A 22,932-nucleotide genomic window follows, 5' to 3' on the forward strand; every position below is an offset into this window, starting at 1 on the left:
CTGTTGTGGGAGCAGCTTGACCGTATGGTACGCAAGAAGTGCCCATCCAACCAATCCAACTTGTGAGAGCTGCTTCTGGAAGCGTGGGGTGCAATTTCTCCAGATTACCTCAACAAATTAACAGCTAGAATGCCAAAGGTCTGCAATGCTGTAATTGCTGCAAATGGAGGATTCTTTGACGAAAGCAAAGTTTGATGTAAAAAAAATCTTATTTCAAATACAAATCATTATTTCTAACCTTGTCAATGTCTTGACTCTATTTTCTATTCATTTCACAACATATGGTGGTGAATAAGTGTGACTTTTCATGGAAAACACAAAATTGTTTGGGTGATCCCAAACTTTTGAACGGTAGTGTATATACTATACATGTATATAATTATCCCTTGGAAGAACTACTTCGACGAAGATTCAACTTTGATCACAATAACTATATTCTGTAATGGAGAAATAGAGACCACAGATCGCTTATTTTTCTTTTGTCTTTATAGCAATACTTTTTGGTGTGACATGTATGATTGGCTTGACACAAGAATCCTTTCTATTTCCCAGTTTAACAGAAATGAGATTACGTTTGGAATTATAATGGAGGATAAGAAAATTGAACTTTTGTTAAATACTTTTTTTTATATTTTAGGTAAATGTTTCATTCATAAATGTAAACGCATTAAGACACAACCCTTATTGGTGGTCTTTAAAAGAGAACTAAAACTGTCTTGCAAATCACTGAAATTAATGGAAAAGAAAATCGCAAAGAAATGAATGAACATTATTGATGTCTTACACTTATTAGAAGAGACCCCTTAGCTTTTTTCCTTTTTCCTTCTTATTTTGCTTAGGTTGTAATTGTGTTTGCACTGTGTGCTCATTTCTCCTATACGTGATGTATCAGTTGGGGGGGGGGGGAATTATTAATAGAAAAAAATAAAAAAAAATAAAAAAAACTGGCACAGGGAAGTGACGTTACCATGACGTAGTATTACCGTCTCTAAAGCAGACGGCAGCCGGTACCTCCCTCTTGCACAGAGCGGTAGTAGCTGCTGACTTTCGGACGGCAAGTCAGCTCCGTCTCTGCCCGTAGCCAGCTAGCCTCATAGCCAGGCCACTGGAAGATGGCGACGGATAAGTCGAAGCATGAAGGAAGAGTCAAAATTGGCCATTACATCCTCGGAGACACTCTCGGCGTCGGGACATTCGGCAAGGTTAAAGGTAAGCTCCCAGGTGTTGATGGTGACACCATGGCAGCTCAGAGATAGCGGAGATGATAAGGAACTAGCCTTAGTGCTAATCCAGCAGGCTAAGGGTATTGCTAAGGCTAACTCGTCGCAACGCTGGGTATGGCTAACACACTTGTTGGTCTCATTACGTTGCGGACAGTGTTACAGCTGATGATTTCCGGACACAAACGTTAAACGACGAGAGCTTCTATAAGGCAACGTGTTTTAAGACGAGCAGTGAGTTTGTTTACAACCGTATGACACCCAAGCGAGTTGGAATTGTTTTGGTAAGAAAGCTGTCGGGAAGTAAAGCCTCTCGGTAGATGTGTTTAATGGGTAACTAGCGTTACTAAACCAGACCTAACCTGAACCCCAATCCGAGGCGGTCCAGTCTTTTTTTTTAGTTTTAAGAGTAGTGACGCTGAGGTCAGTGGATAATGCGAATCAGAAGCCGGGGCTATGCATTTTTGCCCATCGACGCATACTCTCATTTTCATTTCAGATTTTTGTATCAGTCGCTATATATAACTTTGTTAAAAGGAACACTTAACGGTAGGCAAAGTGCTCAACAAACGAGGAGCAAAATAATCCAGTGAGTCAAGTAAATTCTTTATGAGACAGTCTCATAAAGAATTTACTTGACTCACTGGATTTTATACACACACACGCACACACACACACACACACACATCTGACGGAGCGTACGGTGTAGATTTAGTTTGAAAGGTGATTTTTATAAGCTAAATAGTCTACATAACTTAATCAGCTAAGACAAGCTTCTACTTATCAACATTGCGATTCTTACACATTTTTTTCCCACATGAACCTCCTTTGTTGGACGCAGTCTTGCTAGTGACTGAAAACTTAGAAAACACTTGTGCTTTACCCTCATGAAGAGACGACTTGTCTGTCTCAATTCTCTTTGGACACAGGAGCGCGTGAGGCGATCTGATGAAACCAAACGAATTGTTGATTCTGAAAAATAGGATATTCTGAACAACTCCTGTCTCCTATAATGTTTTAAGAACCGATGGGCCAATCCTATAGTTTTTGTCTTAGTTAAAGCTGAATCGGACACTGGTCTTGATCACCAAGGGCTAGGTTAGTACTTTACCCCCAGCCTCAGTTAAATCGATAGCAGGTATTTGATTCTACCGCGCAAGCTCTCTTATACCAATTGTCCAGATTGAGTTTCTCACTCACTTTATTGTCATCAATGTAATGCTTGATAATTGTCATTGGCCCCTCTCTATGGCCCCTGCTATTGCATACATTTACATTATTTTGTTAGGCTTTTCTTTGTATTATTACCTCTGAGTCATCTTGATGGCATACATGGTCATTTTTGTTCTCTGCCATTTATGTTGTAAATCTCTCTTTAACATGCAGTTGGGCAGCATGAGCTGACCAAACACCAGGTAGCTGTGAAGATCCTCAACAGGCAGAAGATCCGCAGTTTGGACGTGGTGGGAAAGATCCGTAGGGAGATCCAGAACCTCAAGCTTTTCAGGCACCCTCACATAATTAAATTGTAAGTCCTAGATTACACCCTGCTAGCTCACTCCATAATCCCCCTGCTGCCACATTAGTGCCACCCACTGTGCTATTTCAGGGTTGGAATGATGTGTTTTAGAGTACATCCATGTAGGACGATATCCGCTTGACCCAGTCTACTTTTCTCGAAGGTATTTACCCACCCTGCCTTTTTGTTTTTGTTTTAAATCCCCATTGTTGGCAGGTTTATGTGCATTAAACATATAATTCAATACTAGAATGATTTTTGTTGTTTAACATTATGCGTTGCTTTGAAAAATGTTTGCTTAAAAATCCCAGTCCCTTCCATTATAATTTATGCCAACTTTTTAATTACACTAACCTTGCTCCACGTTAGTTTGTACTTGATCAGGGTTTTATTAGTTTCAGTTGTTTTAGTCAGAACTGTTGTAGATCGATTGTAAAAAGAAGACATAAATAATTGAGGGCTTTGTTATTTGCATCAGTTCATGTAGAGGAATAGCATTTCATGAACGGCATTCCATAATTGGCAAGCTTGCAAAAGGTACACCTAAACTAAGCTACCAACGGCATATATTAAACTGCTTTTCACACCAAAAATCTACGATTTCCTTGGCTTTTGTACCCAGGGTTTCTTGCTAAGATCCCCTTTCAGACCGCTTTGTCAAGACCCCATTTTGTCTTTTTAATCACCTCCATAATATCAAATTATAAAACAGAAAAAAACTTTAAAAAAAAGAAAAAGAGAAATTTATATCTGAGGGTGCATTTTGCTTTTAGCACCCAGTGTTTTGGATGGCTGGACCACATCTTTTGGCTTTCGTAATATTACTTAATGTGCCTCACTTTAAGATTATAGAAGAGATTACTTGTATTTCTACCACCAGCAAAGGCCGTTGTATGACAGTTTGCTGAGTATATTTTTCTGTTCGATGTTGTATTTTCTAAACCTGAACCATGTCATAAAGCAGTATTAAGTTTTTGCCCAATTACTCCAGATCATGTATATTTTTACTCCCAACCATTTTCCAAAGCATACCACTTTGTTTTAGAAAGGTTCTTAATGATAATAATAATAAATTAAACTTATATAGCGCTTTTCTAACACTCAAAGTCGCTTTACAATAAACGGGGTGAAACAAGACAACAGATAAACATAGCGCAAACATACAGGGGTGGATGGAGAGGGGGGCTACAAGAGGGAGAAGCGGCAGCCACACACGATGCCAGCAGTACTCTCCCATTTAAACAGATACAAAAGGGTAAGAAAAAAACAACAAACCCCCCCCCCCCCAAAAAAAAAAAAACAGCACTGTAGACATTGATTTTCTGTAGGGGTTTACTCCCGTAGCCCATTCCTCCCCCGAGGTATCCACTAGGCAGTGGCACTATTTAACCCATAGCATTCTTAATGAAATTTTCTTCCATTCACAGCCAATCGTTTCCATTCACTGAAGTACAGTATGAAAACCGACTTGAAATTTATTTGAGATGTGTACTCCATCACAGTGAAGTTTTTTGGTCAAAATTATGTTATTGCGGGATATGAAAGTACAGATTGATTTGAGAAGTTTGAATGCAGCTCAGCTGTGTTATCCCACAATGATAAAATTGTTGTCCTGGAAGATTGACAAAAATTATGGGTGACGAAATGTTCACTGTGATGGATTACCTAGCTCAAGGACTTTTCCGGTCTGTGCAATTTGATTGTCATACTACACTGAAATTAATGGAAACCAGTGGCTGCCTGGAAGGTAGAATAAACACATTAAAACATGTTAAAACACTATGGCAGGTTATTCTTTGGAAAGTGGTTGCGAGTAATGTAAGTACTTGTTGGGAACAGGCTGAGAACATGCCAAATACTGGTATGATCCCGTGGCAGAGGAAACAAAAGCCCATAATTATAAGATTATGTATTTCTATTTTGTCACCAAATTATCTTCTGAGAAAATTTGCAGCAGGAAATCAGCAGTGTAGATTTCCAATATTTGCCCACTGCATAATACCAGCAAGTTGTTCATCTCAAATTGTAAATTGAGTTTCTACGTGCTGTGATCTTGAGTTTGTACTCCCAAGTTCAACTTGCCAAGTGCATACTCCTGAAGAACACATGTTCACACTTGGTACTAAGAAATGCCCATACTAAATGGAACTACTGTGGTAGAAACGTCATAGCAAAAACTCGACTGGTGGACAAATTTCTACTGTCACACAGTATATAGGGCCTACTATCATACTGCCCACACCTAGCCCATAATCATGGAACTAGCTCTATAAGCTTGCGATATTTAGAGTTTGTGGTGATGCCATGGTAGATGTGACTATAATGTACGAAAATACCTAAAATAAAGGAGGTAGTGATTTGTTTGTATTTGGAGAGGTGATGTGAGTTAGCTCTCTGTGTAGCACAACAGTGGATTTCAAAAGCAAGAAAAATGGTGAAGATCCCACCTGAGTTCAAATTGCACAGTATGAGTTTGGAACATACAGTTGTAACTTGTCAGAAATGGACCCAGAAAGAAGCATTTGAGCAAGCTTCATCAGCCCTAAGACATAGGAATATCATAGGGCAACTGCAGCAGGGTAATGGAGCCTTTGGCACAAATAAACCCATGTAGAACAAAGCGTTGCTATTAGAAAAGACCAAGTTGGCAGCAGAGCAAAAACATTGCTAGGAGGAAAAGGAAAGTTGTGCCAAAGCAGTTTCTCCGTCTCAGCTTGGACAAACTTGGATAAACAGTGAATACCTTGGAGTTGCTTACTTGGAGCCAAGTGCTGGCGTGTCCAGCAACAGCCATTGAGATTAAAAATACAAAAATGAATTCTTTACCGCTTTACTTGGGAAGTTCAGGATCAGGCTTTGTAGCTTTTGTCAGGTGCTGAATGATGTTTCAGAACTAACTGAAAATATGTCAGTGGCTCCTGAACTGTTATAAAACATAAGAAACCCATTTGGCTCATTTGTATTTGGTAGTTACAGCCCTTTTTACACTATAATTGTTTGCTGGAATGATGCAGTGTCTTAATTTTTAAGGAAGACTTTTTAAGCCAGAAAGAACAGCTATCATTTCAGTTTTCATTTTACAGTAGTAGGTACAGTGTCTGTTTAGAACTGGTGTGTCCAAGCCTGCTGGGGTAAATTTTTGTCATTAGCCTGGTCTTTCACACAAAGTAAAGATTTTGTGTTGCATAGTGGAATTTAAAGCCAGAACAGTCGACTGGCTTATCAGCCTTTTGTTAATGATATTGATGAGTATTGATCATTATTAGATAAGTTGTCATGGTCTATCTAAGCCAAAGTGAAGTTACTTTTATTTGTACTGTTGATGAGTCTAATCTGATATATGATGTGTAGTCTGGATATTGAAGCAGTCATTACTGAGAACCAGAACTAACTGTTGAACCTTGAACTCACAGTGTTATTTGTAGTTCTACTTGAATCCTGTCTTCTGTTGTTCAACCATATGAGTGACAACAATAAATCACAGCAAGCAACACTAGCAAATTCAAGTGGAAAAGTAGCAGATTCATGCATGTTTCCTGACATATGCTGTTTTCAACTGCCCATGGTACATATAATTTGCTGCAACCACTGCATACTTTGCTCAGGGCTACAGGTTTGAGCCAGGTCTTTTGAGGGGTGTACCCTTAGATGGCAGCAAAAACAACTCAGCCAGCCTAGCTCCTATTTTGAATGCGGAAATCTTGGGCGTTGGGAAGCGGCATGAATCATTTCCTTCATTTCACTCGGTACCATTCAGCATCCCCTGCTGATATTTACCTGCCCAACACAACTCTTACTCCAATTATAGCCAGGATTCACAATGGGGTCGAGTATGCTAGGCTGCATATTTTTGGGCAGACAGAATGGACCGTTGGCACAGAAAATCGATAAGTGTGTGATGGGTACAGACTCTAACTTCTGGCTCCCAGTCCAGTTTTAGGCGAGTTGGAACGACTATGATTATATCAGACATGTTTGATATTTATGACTGGAATCTTGATGTAATCAAGTAGTGTATGCTTGTCAACGATCCAAATCTAAACAGATTATGTGGATAGCCAGTATAACGGAGAGCAAGGGGAAAAAAATAAATGCAGGAAATAGTAAAGGAAAGTTGGCAAACAGATGGGCAATCCATGGGTACATTTCAGTGCACAGATGGAAGAAAATTAATAGAGTTGTGGCAGGAACAAATGTTTGTACCACATGAATTACAAAACCTATCTTAGCCACACTGACTAAGAAAGAAACATGTCTTGTGTCTGTTGTGCTACCAGCATCTCATTATGTGAGAGCTAATGTTTTCATGTGAGTTTAGTGTGTAAAAGGTTGGTTTGGTTACAAGTGACAAGTTGGGTTGTGTGTGATCCCTTGTCTTATGCAGTCATTAAGTGTGAGCCCCAATTTTTAAGCATTCGTTAAAAAAAATCAACAAAAATCAGTTAGTGTGGGATGCCCAGTATTTTTATAATATGTTAGGATTGTAAAAGTCATATAGTGTATCCATAATTAATGTTATCCAGTCAGTATCTTTATATTGGGTTGCTTAGAAAGTATCGAATTACATTTGTTTCTCAAGTATCGAACGAAAAATTAATTCAGAAGGAATATAAAAATCTTTGAAACGGGGAAAATGATCTCAAGCAAAACTTAACGTGGCTGTACCCCCCCCCCCCCCCCCGCGTGCGCGCGTTTCCAAGTGTTTTTATTGATTGTACCGGTGTCGCAAAGACAACCAGATTGCTTTCCATTTATTAGCAGCCTGGCTACTGTCCAAAGCAAGAAACAACCATAAGAATCCCAATATGAACTAGGAACCCAGATCTTGGTGCTATTATAAAGGTCAAGTAAAACATCCGGTTCTGTATGGGACACGCCGCGGGGCAGGGGGAACCGACCCGCAATTTATTTATATATTTTTTTGCCCTCTGGACTGGGACTGGGGTTTTCAGTGAAACAAGGCCGATGAGGCCCCAACAGGCGGGTAAACTTGGTTGAAAGGATCCCCTTTTTAGTTTTTTTCCGCTGATCATGACTGCCTTCCTTGTCAGCTTTTGCATTTACGCTGCGGGAGTTTAAACTTACAATTCTGACACAAGCTTCTTGTGTGGCCAGGTTTAACAGGGACATGTCCCCATTTGCTATTGAGTTTTGGAGTGACAGCTAAATTAACTGGAAGTAGAAAGTGCAACAGTGGCTCTAGTTTTGGACAGTTAAAGGCCAAGCCATAGGAGGCACCTCGTAGCCTGTTTTCCTGCTACAGTGGACACAGGCAGTGCATCAATGGTCTACATTTCCTGTCTTTTAATCACCATCCCCCAATTATTTTGCCAAATTTAAATGTAGGGGAGGGGCATCTGTAGGGTTTGTGGTTGTGTCAGGGAGGGCATCCAATATAAAATTTTGCCAAATCACAGGTAGAGAACCCCCCCCCTTTTTTTTTTTGGTTGTCTGTTTATTTTCCTTTTTCTTTGTTCTATATATGTGTGTATTATGAATAATATGTATGCCAAGATATATGTGCAATCTGTGTACTAATCTATGTATATGGGTTAGGTATAATGCATTTATTGTTATGTAGTACCATATATATTCATGTGTGTGTGCATAAAAATGTATTGTGAAAATCAATAAAAATTGTTAAAGAGAAATTCCATGTAATGTGTTTTTTGAGACGTTTACTCTGTTGACTGCTGCTGATGAAAGTTTGTTTTTGTGGTTTCTGCAGGTATCAGGTCATCAGCACCCCTACAGATATCTTCATGGTAATGGAGTATGTCTCAGGAGGAGAGCTCTTTGACTACATCTGCAAAAATGGAAAGGTAATTCGATACTTGTTCTGGATGGTAACATTTATGCTGTGTTGTAGGCTGCAGTATGATGATGATGATACACCCCCTATCATTCTATGTCTTTGTTTTTGTCATACTATGTGCTGTATTGTGCATTAAGGGCTCTCAGGTTATAAGTGAGGTTGCATTGGTGTGATAGAGCAAAACAACCCAAGCTCAAAAAATGCCACCATGAATGAAACATGAAGTAGTGTTAAGTCAACTGAATTGGATTGGTGGAGCCACAAAATAAATCACACCTAATACACTGCTAATGAGTAATTTCTCACCTCATTTAAGCGTGTTTGTGCTTGTGTTTCTGCTTTGACAGTTGGATGAGAAAGAGAGTCGTCGGCTATTTCAGCAGATTATCTCAGCAGTAGACTATTGTCACAGGCACATGGTGGTACATCGAGACCTCAAGCCAGAGAATGTCTTGCTTGATGCCCAGATGAATGCCAAGATTGCAGATTTTGGTATGTCACCCCCTACTCTCCAATGCACCGTGTTGACTTCTTTTGGCTGTGGCTAAACATTGATATTGCATCTTTGAAGGCATTTCAGATGTTAATATTTTTAAAACAAAAATGGCTTGCAAAAATATAAAGTAGTAAGAGCATACTGGTGAAATGGTTTTCTACAACTCATTGCACATATAATTAATACCAACCATCTATGTATGCTGTAATCACTTTTTACAGTTGTATTGTTTACAACAATGTGAATATAGTCTACAACAATAAGAAAAGATAAATTGTGAGTTATAAAAGATCAAACAGTAACATGAGAATTTGTTCATGCAGCTCATGTATTTGAACTCTATTCCACTGTTATTTCATATCTATTATATTAATTGTATACACCATACAGCCACTGAGGATGCACAAGCAAGTGCATTCTTAGAGCCGGTTCCAAGCCTGGATAAATGGGGAGGGTTGTGTCAGGAAGGGCATCCGGCTTAAAATCTTTGCCAAATCAAATATGCGGATCATAAATCAGATTTCAATACTGGATCGGTCGAGGCCTGGGTTACCAACGACCGCCACCGGTACTGTTGGCCAGCAGGGTGCCGGTGGAAACCTAGCTACTGTTGGATGAAGGAGAAGGAGAGGGGGAAGGCATGTCCAGAGGCAGTGGGAGAGGAGGAAGGGTAGGAGTGTGGCGGTGAGAGTCGGAACTTTGAATGTTGGCACTATGACTAGTAAAGGGAGAGAGCTGGCTGATATGATGGAGAGAAGAAAGGTAGGTATACTGTGTGTGCAAGAAACCAGTTGACCAGGTGGAAGGGGAGTAAGGCCAGGAGCATTGGAGGTGGGTTCAAACTCTTCTACCAATGTACGAATGGGAGGAGAAATGGGATCAGGGTAATTCTGAAGGAAGAGTATGTCAAGAATGTACTGGAGGTGAAGAGTGTTGGACAGTGATGAGTATGAAGCTGGAAATCGAAGGTGTATTGATGAATGTTATCAGCAGACATGCCCCACAAGTTGGATGTGAGATGGAAGAGAAATAATAATTCTGGAATGAGTTGGTTGAAGTGTACTCAAGGGGGAGAGAGTGGTGATTGGAGTGGACTTCAATTGGCATGTTGGTGAAGAGAGCAGAGGTGATGAGGAGGTATGGTGTCAACGAGAGAAATGTGGAAGGACAGATAGTGATGGAGTTTCTGAAAAAGATGAAAGTGGCTGTGGTGAATACATATTTCAAGAAGAGGGAGGAACACAGGGTAACATATAAGAGTGGAGGAAAATGCACACAAGTGGGCTATATCTTGTATAGAAGGCATGATCTGAAAGGGATTGGAGATTGCAAGGTGGTGACGGGAGAACGTAGCTAGGCAGCATTGGATGGTGGTCTGTCGGATGACTTTGGAGACCAAGTAAAGGAGGCGAGTGAAGGCAAAGCCAAGGATAAAATGGTGGAAGTTGAAGAAGGAAGACTGTTGTGTGGAGTTCAGGGAGGAGTCAAGACAGGCACTGGGTGGTAGTGAAGAGTTGCCTGATGGCTGGGCAACAATTGCATAAATAGTGAGGGAGACAGCTAGGAAGGTACGTGGTGTGTCATCAGGACAGAGGAAGGAAGAGACGGAGACTTGGTGGTGGAACTAGGAAGTACAGCAACATATACAGAGGAAGAGGTTGGCAAAGAAGAAGTGGGATAGTCAGAGAGATAAAGAAAGTAGACAGGAGTACAAGGAGATGCAACGTAAAGTGAAGAGAGAGGTGGCAAAGGAAAAGGCGTATGGTAAGGTGCACAAGAGTTAGACACTAAGGAAGGAGAAAAGGACTTGTACCGATTGGCTAGACAGAGGGACCGAGCTGGGAAGGGTGTGCAGCAGGTTAGGATGATCAGGATAGAGATGGAAATGTGCTGACAAGCGAGCAGAGTGTGTTGAGAAGGTGGAAGGAGTACTTTGAGGGGCTGATGAATGAAGAAAAGAGAGCGAGAGAAGGTTGAGTGATGTGGGGGATAGTGGATTAGCAAGGAGGAAGTGAGGTCAGCTATGAAGAGGATGAAGAGTGGAAAGGCAGGTGGTCCTGGTGACATACCTGTGGATACATTGAGCTATTTAGGAGAGATGGCAGTGGCGTTTTTAAATAGAATGTTTAACACAATCTTGGAAAGTGAGAGGATGCCTGTGGAGTGGAAAAATATACTGGTACCGATTTTCAAGAATAAGGGTGATGCGCAGAACTGTAGCAACTACAGAGGTATAAAGTTGATCAACCACAGCATGAAGATATGGAAAAGAGTAATAGAAGCTAGGTTAAGAGGAGTGGTGACTATTAGCAAGCAACAGTATGGTTTCATGCCACAAAAGAGCACTACAGATGCAGTGTTTGCTTTGAGAATGTTGATGGAGGAGTATAGAGAACGCCAGAAGGAGGTATATTGTGTCTTTGTGGATTTAGAGAAAGCATATGACAGGGTGCCAAGAGAGGAGGTGTGGTATTGTATGAGGAAGTCGGGAGTTGCAGAGAAGTATGTAGCAGTGGTGCAGGATATGTATGAGGGAAGTGTGACAATGGTGAGGCGTGCGGTTGGAATGACAGATGGGTTCAAGGTGGAAGTAGGATTACATCAAGGATCGGCTCTGAGTCCTTTGTTGTTTGCAATGGTGATGGACAGGTTGACGGACAAGATCAGGCAGGAGTTTCCGTGGACTATGATGTTTGTGGATGACATTGTGATCTGTAGCGAGAGTAAGGTGCAGGTTGAGGAGAGCCTGGAGAGGTGGAGGTATGCACTGGAGAGAAGAGGAATGAAAGTCAGTAGGAGCAAGACGGAATACATATGCCTGAATGAGAGGGAGGACAGTGGAATGATTAGGTTGCAAGGAGTAGAGGTGACGAAGGCGTATGAGTTTAAATACTTGGGGTCAACTGTCCAAAGTAATGGGGAGCGCAGAAGAGAGGTGGAGAAGAGAGTGCAGGTAGGGTGGAGTGGGTGGAGAATAGTGTCAGGAGTGATTTGCGACAGAAGGGTACCAGCAAGAGTTAAAGGGAAGGTTTACAAGATGGTTGTGAGACCAGCTATGTTATAGCTATATGGTTTGGAGACAGTGGCACTGACAAAAAGACAGGAGGTGGAGCTGGACATGGCAGAGTTGAAATGCTAAGATTTCGATTGGGAGTGATGAAGGACAGGATTAGGAATGAGTATATTAGAGGGAAGGCTCAGGTTGGACAGTTTGGAGACAAAGCAAGAGAGGCAAGATTGAGATGGCTTGGACATGTGTGGAGGAGAAATGCTGGGTATATTGGGAGAAGGATACTGAATATGGAGCTGCTAGGGAAGAGGAAAAGAGGAAGGCCAAAGAGGAGGTTTATGGATGTGGTGAGAGGACATGCAGGTGGCTGGTGTGACAGAGGAAGATGCAGAGGACAGGAAGAGATGGAAACGGATGATCCGCTGTGGCGACCCCTAACGGGAGCAGCCGAAAGTAGTAGTAGTAGTAGTAGATATTAGCTGTATACAAATACTGTTGCATACACTCTTAGGTGTTGCAACAGAAATTCCACTTTGAAGGAGAGGCCTGACGGTCCACTAATATAAGCCACTAGCAAGCACATGAACTTAACTTTATTACTGTTATTACTGAGAGTATACTTTGTGATATTCTCACTTGTATACAGTGGTGGGAAAATATACATGTAATTCATAGATGTTTAGAAGAGTGCGGGCATATTGCTGTAACCTACAGTTTAGTCAGTCTGAAATTCGGATTACTTATATTTGAGATATGACTGTACAATGTTTTGCAGGTTTGTCAAACATGATGTCAGATGGCGAATTTCTGCGAACAAGCTGTGGTTCTCCAAACTACGCTGCCCCTGAAGTCATCTCAGGAAGGTAGGGTCTTTGTCCTCATTGGAATTTGAATATTTTTGCTGCCACAGTGCTGAAAGTTGTGCTGATAAACCTGCAGGCTGTATGCTGGACCAGAGGTGGATATCTGGAGCAGTGGGGTTATCCTTTATGCCTTGTTATGTGGGACACTCCCCTTTGATGATGATCATGTGCCAACACTCTTCAAGAAGATCTGTGATGGGATCTTCTTCACACCACAGTATCTGAACCCCTCTGTTATAAGTCTTCTTAAACACATGCTGCAAGTGGACCCAATGAAGAGAGCCACCATAAAAGAGATCAGGTGAGCCACAGATTCACATTTTAAGGTAAATGCTGCTTGAATCATGAAGTACTTCTGGTTGGATTGTAGTGTAATATCTTTTCTAAAAACAAGCAGATATAAGTATATAGAAGACTGTAGTCCAGACTTCTTCATTCATGATCAGTGGTTTTCTGTATCCATATTAAGGAGCTTAATTTGTGTCTTGCATTCATACAGGGAGGATCGATGGTTCAAAGAGGACCTACCCAAGTACCTATTCCCAGAGGACCCCTCCTACAGTAACAACATGATTGATGATGAAGCCCTGAAGGAAGTATGTGAAAAGTTTGAGTGCACTGAAGAGGAGGTCCTGACCTGCCTGTATAGTCGTAACCACCAGGACCCATTGGCTGTTGCCTACCACCTCATTATTGACAACCGTCGCATTATGAGTGAGGCCAAGGACTTCTACCTGGCATCCAGCCCTCCTGACTCATTCTTGGACGACCAGCACCTGACCGCCTCTGGAGCAGCTGTCGCAGGCCATCTCAAGCCCCACCCTGAGCGTGTACCCTTCCTGGTGGCAGAAATTCCTCCCAGGCCTCGCCATACACTGGATGAGCTGAACCCACAGAAGTCTAAGCACCAGGGTGTTAGAAGGGCCAAGTGGCACCTGGGTATCCGTAGTCAGAGCAGGCCTAATGACATTATGTCCGAGGTGTGCCGTGCCATGAAACAACTGGACTATGAGTGGAAGGTGAGAACACATGCTTATCGTTTACATTTTTATGCCTAGTTTTTCATTTTGTTTGCTAATGTCTGGTGTTTTTCTTTGTATCACTTTCCTGGGAGCAACAAACTCACCTTTCTCAGTACTTGTACACAGTGCAGTGAAGATGACTTCAACTGAATAATAGTTGATGACAGAGGCCCAAAGGATAGAATACAGACAAGTGTAAACTGGTATTCCTTGCATGATCTGAAAAGGCAATTAAGATTTTTATTTGTTTAAAAAAAATGCCATTGGGTGTGTTTTTAATGCCAATCCTGTCTTCTTGCAAGTAGTATCAGCATCTAAAGGCCAGAGGATGAATTTAGATCAAGCAAAACTGCTGTTTTTGAAGATTAGGCGACTGCAGAGGTATCTCAGTGAAGGATCGAAGACTTGAATTTTAACTGGAAGTTGGTCTCTTTCCTTTTTTTTTTTTAAGCTGGTATAGTTCGAGCTGACCTAGAATGCTATGTTCTCTTATAAACCAATATTGATTTGTTTTTAGATAACATAAAGATAGTAAGAACATTGCAGTTGTCTAACATGTTAACAGTGCAGTTGTCTAACATGTTAACAGTCTAGTGGAAGAATAAAAATGCAAATTCCAAGGGACATGTTGTATTTCCTGTTTTTCTCCTGGCTACAGTGCAACAGAACTATTATGTGTTTGTGTCTGTAGATACTACACTGTGGGAAGGCTGATATGGCATAGTAATTTTGATTACATTAAGCTCACCGCTCTACATTATCACCGTTAGTTTAATCCTTGCTTGAAATGTGAAAGTGACATTCTTTGACCACCTGACTTGTTTCCTTTGGTCATAAGTGGTCAGGTTGTTAAGTATTTCTTCTCACTTTTATAACACTGTCTGAGAATTAATTTAAAGATTTTATCCCAAAACAAATCACCCTTTCAGGTCTTCAATCTATGTAATATGTATTGATAGAATAGTGGTGAATAGGCTTTGTTTCATCCCCTTTGGTAACTCTTTCAGGTTGTGAACCCATACTACTTGCGTGTGAGGAGGAAGAACCCAATTACGGGTATGCAAACCAAGATGAGTCTCCAGCTCTACCAGGTGGACAGCAGAACCTACCTCCTTGATTTCCGTAGCATAGACGGTAAGTCCAAACTGTGTTGCAGACGACATCTTGTTGCCATTTCTCAGTGCAACTTAAAACTTCATACTGGCAGATTATTTCTTTTTGGTCTTCAATTAGGGTTGGTGAGTAGTTACTTTTTTGTAGGAGTTATTTATTGACATCCAACATCTCTAAGTTTCTGGTATCTATTCTTAACCTGTTGGTAGGCAGTAATGAACATCACATTCAGAACACTATGGATTTTGTGGATAAGGTGAGGGACATCATTGTGGAGGTGGTTGAAACAATATTCTCTTCTTATGTTACATCCCTTTTCATGTGCATTCTGGTTGATGAAGCAGTGGAGGTGGTCTGTATGACATTACAGGATGACCCCACCCTTAGCGATAGGGCCACCCTTAACACTGACCAAGTGTGTCTGATCCTGAAGCTGTCTTCAGTCCATGTACTTCACATACAGGGGGCAGTACTATAGGTGGAAGCATGGGTGTGCTATGGGTTTCCAAGTTTCACCTATAGTGGCCAACTTGTATGTGGAGGAAATGGAAAAGAGGGCTCTGTCCTATCCAGGGACACCAACGAGCCATTGGTTCAGATTTCTGGATGACACCTGGATTAAAATTAAATCTCAGGACATACCACATTTCACTGACCACATTAACTCAGTTGACAACCACATCAAGTTCACCAGGGAGGATGTGGAAAATGACAGGTTAGCTTCTTAGACTGAAACTGCAACTGGTGATGCGGGACATTTGATTGTTGTTTACCGTAAAGCAACACCTACTGATCAGTACATCCACTGGAGCACAAACTAGGTGTCATCAGGACGCTGTACCACTGAGCCGACAATGACCCCACCTACACAGCAGCCGGGCAAGGGGAGAAATCCCATATTAAACAGGCCGTGGTTAAGGTTGGTTATCCTAACTGCATTTGTCAAAGCCAATAAGACATCCAAGCAGTGCACCAGCTGATCAAAGAGAGCTAGACAGCTGCTGGTTAAGTGTAAACCAGTGGTGATTCCATATGTAGTGGGAGTGTCAGAACACTTGAGACATGTATTTTCCAAACATTGCGTCTCTGTTGCTTTCAAACCCCAAAACCCGCTGTGCCAGAAATTGGTCTACCCCAAGGTTTGGGTCCCCCAGCACAAACGGAGCAATATAGTGTATGCTGTTATGTGCCAAGAAGATTGCCTTGACTAGTATTGGGGGGGGGGGTGGCATCTGGCATTGCAACTATTCCCCAATCCTCTGAATAGTACACATGGCCATTGTAACTCTAACTCATTGTAACCCCCCCCCCCCCATCGCAAGTGGGGCAGATATCAGATGTCCCAAATGAACGAACCAGGAGCACCATGCAGGGTGGGTGGATGGGGTCTCGGGGAGGGTTGCCAGGACCAAGTGGTCTGGGATTGGAAGAATGGGGCCAGGGATCTCAGGTGGATGGCCTGATGGGTGCAAGACTGAAAGGCAGAGCAGCTCTGGCGGATGGGCAGGAGGATGACCTGGAGACCGGCAACGTGGACGGGACAGCCACTCGAGAGGTTGGTGATGTGGACGAGACAACTCCTCGGGGGCGGGCAATGTAGATGGGACAGCCGCTCGGGGCGGAAGATGTGGACGGGAAGCCGTTCAGGGGGCGGGCCACGTGGATGGGATAGCCACTCGGGGGGCGGGCAATGTGGACAGGACAGCTGCTCGGGGGGCGGGCGACGTGGACGGCACAGCTGCTTGGGACATGGGGAACTGAGAGCTGGGACCGGGCAACCTCAAAAGCCACAGGTAACAGCAAACCAGGAACCCAAAGGCCAAGGACCCCCAATACTTTGGATAGCTGGAGGTCGGGTTTGGCGGTGGCAAAGACAATCCTCTGATAATCTGAGAGCTCTGGGTCGGTGTAGACAGCCAACTGCTGGAGATCAGGCAGGGCGTCGGCAGGTGTGGCCGATGGCTTGAGGTCCGACTGGTCGTTGGCAAAGATGACCGGTGGCTTAAGGTTAGGCTAGGCATTGGCAAGGGCAACTGACACCTCAAGAACAGGCTGAGTGTCGGCAAAGGCGGGTAGTGGATCGAGATTAGGCCAGGCGTCAGCAAGGTCGGCTGGAAGCTCGGGAACAGGATCAGCCTGGATGTCAGCAGAGACAGCTGACAGCTCTGGAGCAGGAACAGGCTGGGTGTCGGCAGGGACAGGCTGATCACACTGGAACAGGAAGGATCTCCATAGTGCTGGGCAGCGGCGATGGACATGTCAGCCGGGGCAGCCGATGGCTTGTAGATGGACAGGGTGCTGGCTGGCGGCTGGGGGACAGAAGGCTGGCTGGAGCTGACTGAACGGGCTCCTGAACAGACTGGTCTGGTGGCAACATCACCCAGTAAAACGCTGCGTTTCCTGCCATGAAGCCCGGGAGGCTGGCGGAAACTACGGGGACCTCCTCAGGCCAGGCAGGTTCCCCCGAACGGGTTGAGGGCTCCATCATGTCAGCCAGCTCTCTCCAGTCATAGTGCCAACATTCAAAGTTCCGACTCTTACCCTTCCCCCTCCCCCACTGCCTCTGGACTTGCCTTCCCCCTTTTTCTCCTTTGCCCAACAGTAGCATAGTTGCCACTGGTACCCTGCTGGCCAACAGTACCGGTGGTGGTCCTTGGTAACCCAGGCTTCGACCGATCCGGTATGGAAATCTGATTATTATCCGCATATTTGATTTGGCAAAGGTTTTATTCGGATGCCCTTCCTGATGCAGCCCTCCCCATTTATCTGGGCTTGGGACCAGCACTAAGAATGCACTAGCTTGTGCATCTTCAGTGGCTGGCTAATCATGCTAAACTCACTATTCAACATACCCTCAAAATGCATGTACATACATAAAAAAGATAACCCAATCAGCCAAAAAATTAAAACCACACCTGCCTAATATTTTGTAGGTCCCTGTCGTGCCGCCAAAAAAAGCTCCGACCAATCGAGGCATGGACTCCACAAGACCTCTGAAGTCCTCTGGTATATGGCGCTAAGACATGAGCAGCAGATCCTTTAAGTCGCAAGATGGGCTGCATGGATCAGACTTTTTTTTCCCCAGCACATTCCACAAATGCTTGATAGGATTGAGATTTGGAGGCCAAGGCAACACCTTGAAGTAAACAATTTTTGTGGTGTAGCAGGGCACATTATCCTGCTGAAAGAGGTATACCTGATTTGCAATGTTTAGGTAGGTGGCACATATCAAAGTAACACCCAAATGAATGCCAGGACCCAAGGTTTCCCAACAGAACATTACTCAGAGCATCACACTGCCTCCGTCAGCTTGCCTTCTTCCCATAGTGCGTCCTGGTGGCATCTCTTCCCCAGGTAAACGACGCACATGCACCCGGCTGTCCACATGATCTAAAAGAAAACATGATTCATCAGACCAGGCCACCTTCTTCACTGTTCCATGGTCCAGTTCTGACGCTCACGTGCCCATTGTAGGTGCCTTCGGTGATAGACAGGGGTCAGCAGGGGCACTCCAACTTGTTTGCGGCTACACATCCCCATATACAGCAAGCTCTGATGCACTGTGTTCTGACATCTATCATGGCCAGCATAAACTTTTTCAGCTATTTGAGATACAGTAGCTCTACTGTTGGAGCCTTCACTAGCCTTCACTCCCCAAGCTCATCAGTGAGCTTCTTGCGCCCATGACCCTGTCGTCGGTTCACTGGTTGTCCTTCTTTGGACCACTTTGGGTAGGTACTGACCACAGCATACTGGGAACACCCCACAAGACCTGCCGTTTTTGGAGATGCTGTGACCCAGCCATCTAGCCAACACAATTTAGCCCTATTCAGAGTTGGTCAGATCAATACGCTAACACATTTTTCCTGCTTCCAACACATCAACTTCAAGAACTGACTGTTCACTTGCTGCCTCATATTCGTCCCCTTGACAGGTGCCATTGTAACAAGATAATCAATGTTATTCACTTACCTGACGGTGGTTTCAGTGTTTTTGCTGATCAGTGTATAAGTAGAACACATAAAAATCCCAGAAACCTATGACATTAAGAAACACCGGGAAGCCCCAAATTCAGTCTCACTCGGTTATTTACTTGGGTTTGTCCTTTTATTACTCTTTCAATGTAGAATGCACGAATAGCCTAATTAAACAGCTATGAGACTCTGAGCTTGCACAGAGATAGTATATAATCATTTTGCATTTATAGATAACCAGTGTCTCAAAGGAAGATATGAGATAGGAATCTGTTGATCGGTCATTGACATCTGGTTAACTGGTCATTAATGTCAGATAGGCAATAAATATAAAGGTGATAGACATTGACCATAGCTTATTATTATTTAGATGTGTGGCCCTGTTAGTCCCTGTATTGGTGTTTAGTGAATTAAGTATCACCTGTACTCATGCTGAGTGTGTTTGTTTTCCTCAGATGACATGTTGGAGACTAAATCTGGAACGGCCACCCCACATCGATCTGGGTCTGTAGGCAACTACCGCACAACCATTAAGAACGATATTGATGGAGGAGAGGGAAAGGGGGACGCTCCGGCTATACCCACTCCTGTGCACCCCACCAAGGCCTCAGAAGGTTCCCTAGCTTCATCATTGACTTCATCCGTTGACTCGACAGGAGGGGTAGACAGTACATCTTACCCTAGGCCGGGTAGCCACACTATTGAGTTCTTTGAGATGTGCGCCAATCTTATCAAACTACTTGCACGATAGCTCGTAAAACAATCTCTAGCCTCTTTTTCCTCTTCAAGTGTCTTTTATAGCAATAAGCATGCAGCCGATTCATGGCCCAGTTCATCCCCTGTGAAGATGAGCTGATTGTTCCATGGCACTGATGAAGGTTGGCATCCCCCAGGGATGGGCAGTATGATCCAGAAAGGGCTGGTGTGGGTGCAGGTCTTTGTTCCAACCAAGCAGTTAGACAACTGAGTCTACAAATCAAGGTCCTTAGCAAATACTGTTGGTTGACTAATAGAATCAGGTGTGTAAGTGCTTGGTTAGAACAAGAATATTGGTTGACTAATGGAATCAGGTGTGTAACTGCTTGCTGGGAACAAAGATCTGCCCCCACACCAGCCCTTTCTGGATCATGTTGCCCATCCCTGCCCTAAGCTGATGGCACAGCTATGAAGCTGACAGGGAATGATTGGGGTATAGAGAGAGATTACAAGCTACTTAATAGCTATGACATAACATCATGTAAGAGATGGTTTTTCTCATTTTTCATCATCAATTTTGTTAGCTGATTTAACAGCCTCCCCCACCCCCAACACACCCTACCCCTTACATATGCAGTCAGGTCCATAAATATTTTGGACACTGAAAAAGTTATTATTTTAGCTGTCTAGCACAGCATTTCGGAGTTGAAATTAAATGTTGAATATGAGCTCAAAGTGCAGACTTTCACCTTTAGAATACCCTCTTCACTTTCCCTCAAATGGGTCCTCATTAAAGGATTTAAAGTGTACTCTTCTTCTTCTCCTTCTTCCTTTTCTTCTTTATCTTCTTCATCTTCTTCTGTTTCGAGTTATTTGTAATCCAAGTGAGAAAAAGAGTTGTATAATGCATCTGAAAGAATGCATAAACACAGTAGAGCGAACAAACACCAAACATTAAAAAATAATTTTAAAAAAAAGATTTCTAGTAAAAAAAAAAAAAGCGTAGCTAAAAAACCGGCTGAAGTAAACAGCATTTCCTTCAATTGTCATCCCTCATACTACTACTGTGTTTTCTTTGTCCTCTTTACTTGCCCTCCAATGGGTCCTCGTTAAAGGATTGAAAGTATTCATCATTCCGGTTTCCCCACCATCAAAAAGACATGCATGTTAGGGTTTATGCTCCTGTCTGTGACCCTGACCGAGGCATGGCAAGATGAACTGGAGTTGGTCCCCGGGTGCTGCACGGCGGCTGCCCACTGCTCCTAGCTACACAGCTAGGATGGGTTAAATGCAGAGCGTAATTTCCCCACGGTGATCAATATAGCATATCAAAAGAAAAAAAAGAAAAAAAATCCAATTACAGGGCCTCGAAAGAGTGCTGTATTTTTCGTCACTACATCCCCGAGTCAGGAGTGGGTAATTTGCGCGCTTGCTGCCTTCCTTAGATGTGGTAGCCGTTTCTTGGGCTCCATCTCCGGAATCGAACCCTGATTCCCTGTTACCTGTGGTCACCATGGTAGGCACAGAAAGTACCATCGAAAGTTGATAGGGCAGACATTCAAACGAGATGTTGCTGCTGCGGAGGGCAGGCGATCGGCCCGAGGTTATTTAGAGTTAGCCAAGTGGTCCATGGCGCTGTGTTACAGGGCGCCCCGCGAGGGTACTACTTCTACTTCTTCTTCAAGTAAGCAGATAAAAGGTCTAGATTTGATTTCAAGTGTGACATTTGCACTTGGGATCTGTTATTAACTCTCAACATGATGAAGTCCGAAGAGCTGTCACTGCAATTCAAGTAATCCGTCATTAAACAAACCCGTCACAGAGACACAATATTTTTGACAAAAACCTTAAAGCTGAAAGTCTACACTTAAAGAATGTCTTGATTGTTTCATTTTAAATCAATTGTGGCGGTGTACAGAGCCAAAGTGATGAAAATTATCACTGTCCAAATACTTAATGGACCTGACTGCATATATGTCTTGGGTGATTACACTGAAATTTCTGTGCTGGACCCAGTGCACATTGTGCATTTTCAGTACACAGAATAGAAGCAAATATGTTGAGGCTGGGTTACTGAGGCGACCATGTTGTAGAATCCAGGAAGCACTTTTGCACAGTTTGTTTTATTTCCTGCTGCTCTGTTTTTTCTCTCAGTGGAGATCAGAGAAGGGGTACAGATGTTGTGGCACACTGTACTAGCTCCTATAATGAGGCTGATCATCCCAGTTATGCTTTTTAGACTCTGAAGAAGTGCAATGACCCCTGTAATTTGTACAGTGTGTGTCGGGAAGGGAAAAAAAAGAGCTTCATTGGAATTGTTTGTTTTTTTATTTTTTGAATAGATTTCCATGCTATTACCCTTGTTTGTAAACTTTTTCCGTTTGAATTTGTCCCGTACCTTCATATATATATATATATATATATATATATATATATATATACACACACACACACACACACATATATATATATATATACATACACACACACACACACACACACACACACATATATATATATATATATATATATATACACATACATACACACACACACACACACACATATATATATATATATATATATATATAAAAGAATTGAGTATATTTATCAGTGCTTTAAGTGGGGGGGGGGGGTGTAGGTTGTATTGGAAACAGAATTTCTATCTGGTATCTTTTTTGCATTAAGAAATATTGCTGGATGATGTTTTCAAATCAATATCACGGTTTTCATTTATCTTCAATCAGTTATTCTTATGAGCTTGATTTTCTTTCCAGATGAACATACAGTTATGCCTACTTAAATACTTGAGATAGAGGTATTTGCCATGACAGTCAAATTATGGCTATATATCATTTTCAGTGTCTCATATTGAAATGACAAATTGATATTACTGTTTTATTAATTTACTTTTTTTTTCTTTTTATGAATGGTAAGGATTAGAGATAAATTACTGAGTGACATGCCTTTTTACCTACATTCACTTTGTGTATGCCAATCCATAACAAACGTATAGGGCTCAGGGCTCAATTTGATAGTGATGAGTAGTGGTGACATGCAGTGCATGTGTTTTGGCAGGTGAAAACATAACATCGTACAAAGCATATGAAATATTGTCATTGCAGAGTTTGTTAGTTGTTCACTCACATTCCCCTGTGGGGTAACTCAGAATAAAGGTTTACATAATTGTCTAAACCTGAAACA

General features: G+C 42.6%; 1 protein-coding gene across 2 annotated transcripts; it reads left to right on the top strand.

The window, feature by feature from the left end:
• The first annotated feature begins 1,041 nt into the window (after window positions 1-1,041).
• On the top strand, window positions 1,042-22,129 carry prkaa1 (protein kinase, AMP-activated, alpha 1 catalytic subunit). 2 transcript variants are annotated; one of them, XM_056290399.1, is made up of 9 exons: window positions 1,042-1,209; window positions 2,607-2,748; window positions 8,468-8,561; window positions 8,902-9,046; window positions 12,836-12,923; window positions 13,000-13,224; window positions 13,423-13,942; window positions 14,953-15,079; window positions 19,488-22,129. In XM_056290399.1, exons 1-9 carry the CDS (start codon window positions 1,113-1,115, stop codon window positions 19,781-19,783), a joined length of 1,734 nt encoding a protein of 577 aa, XP_056146374.1. In that variant the 5' UTR covers window positions 1,042-1,112; the 3' UTR covers window positions 19,784-22,129. The 2 variants fall into 2 exon arrangements, with proteins under 2 accessions (XP_056146374.1, XP_056146375.1); XM_056290400.1 differs by lacking the exons at window positions 1,042-1,209; window positions 2,607-2,748; window positions 8,902-9,046.
• The last annotated feature ends 803 nt before the right edge of the window (window positions 22,130-22,932 follow it).

This window comes from Lampris incognitus, chromosome 12, assembly GCF_029633865.1.
Source record: "Lampris incognitus isolate fLamInc1 chromosome 12, fLamInc1.hap2, whole genome shotgun sequence".
Classification (NCBI taxonomy): Eukaryota; Metazoa; Chordata; class Actinopteri; order Lampriformes; family Lampridae; genus Lampris; species Lampris incognitus.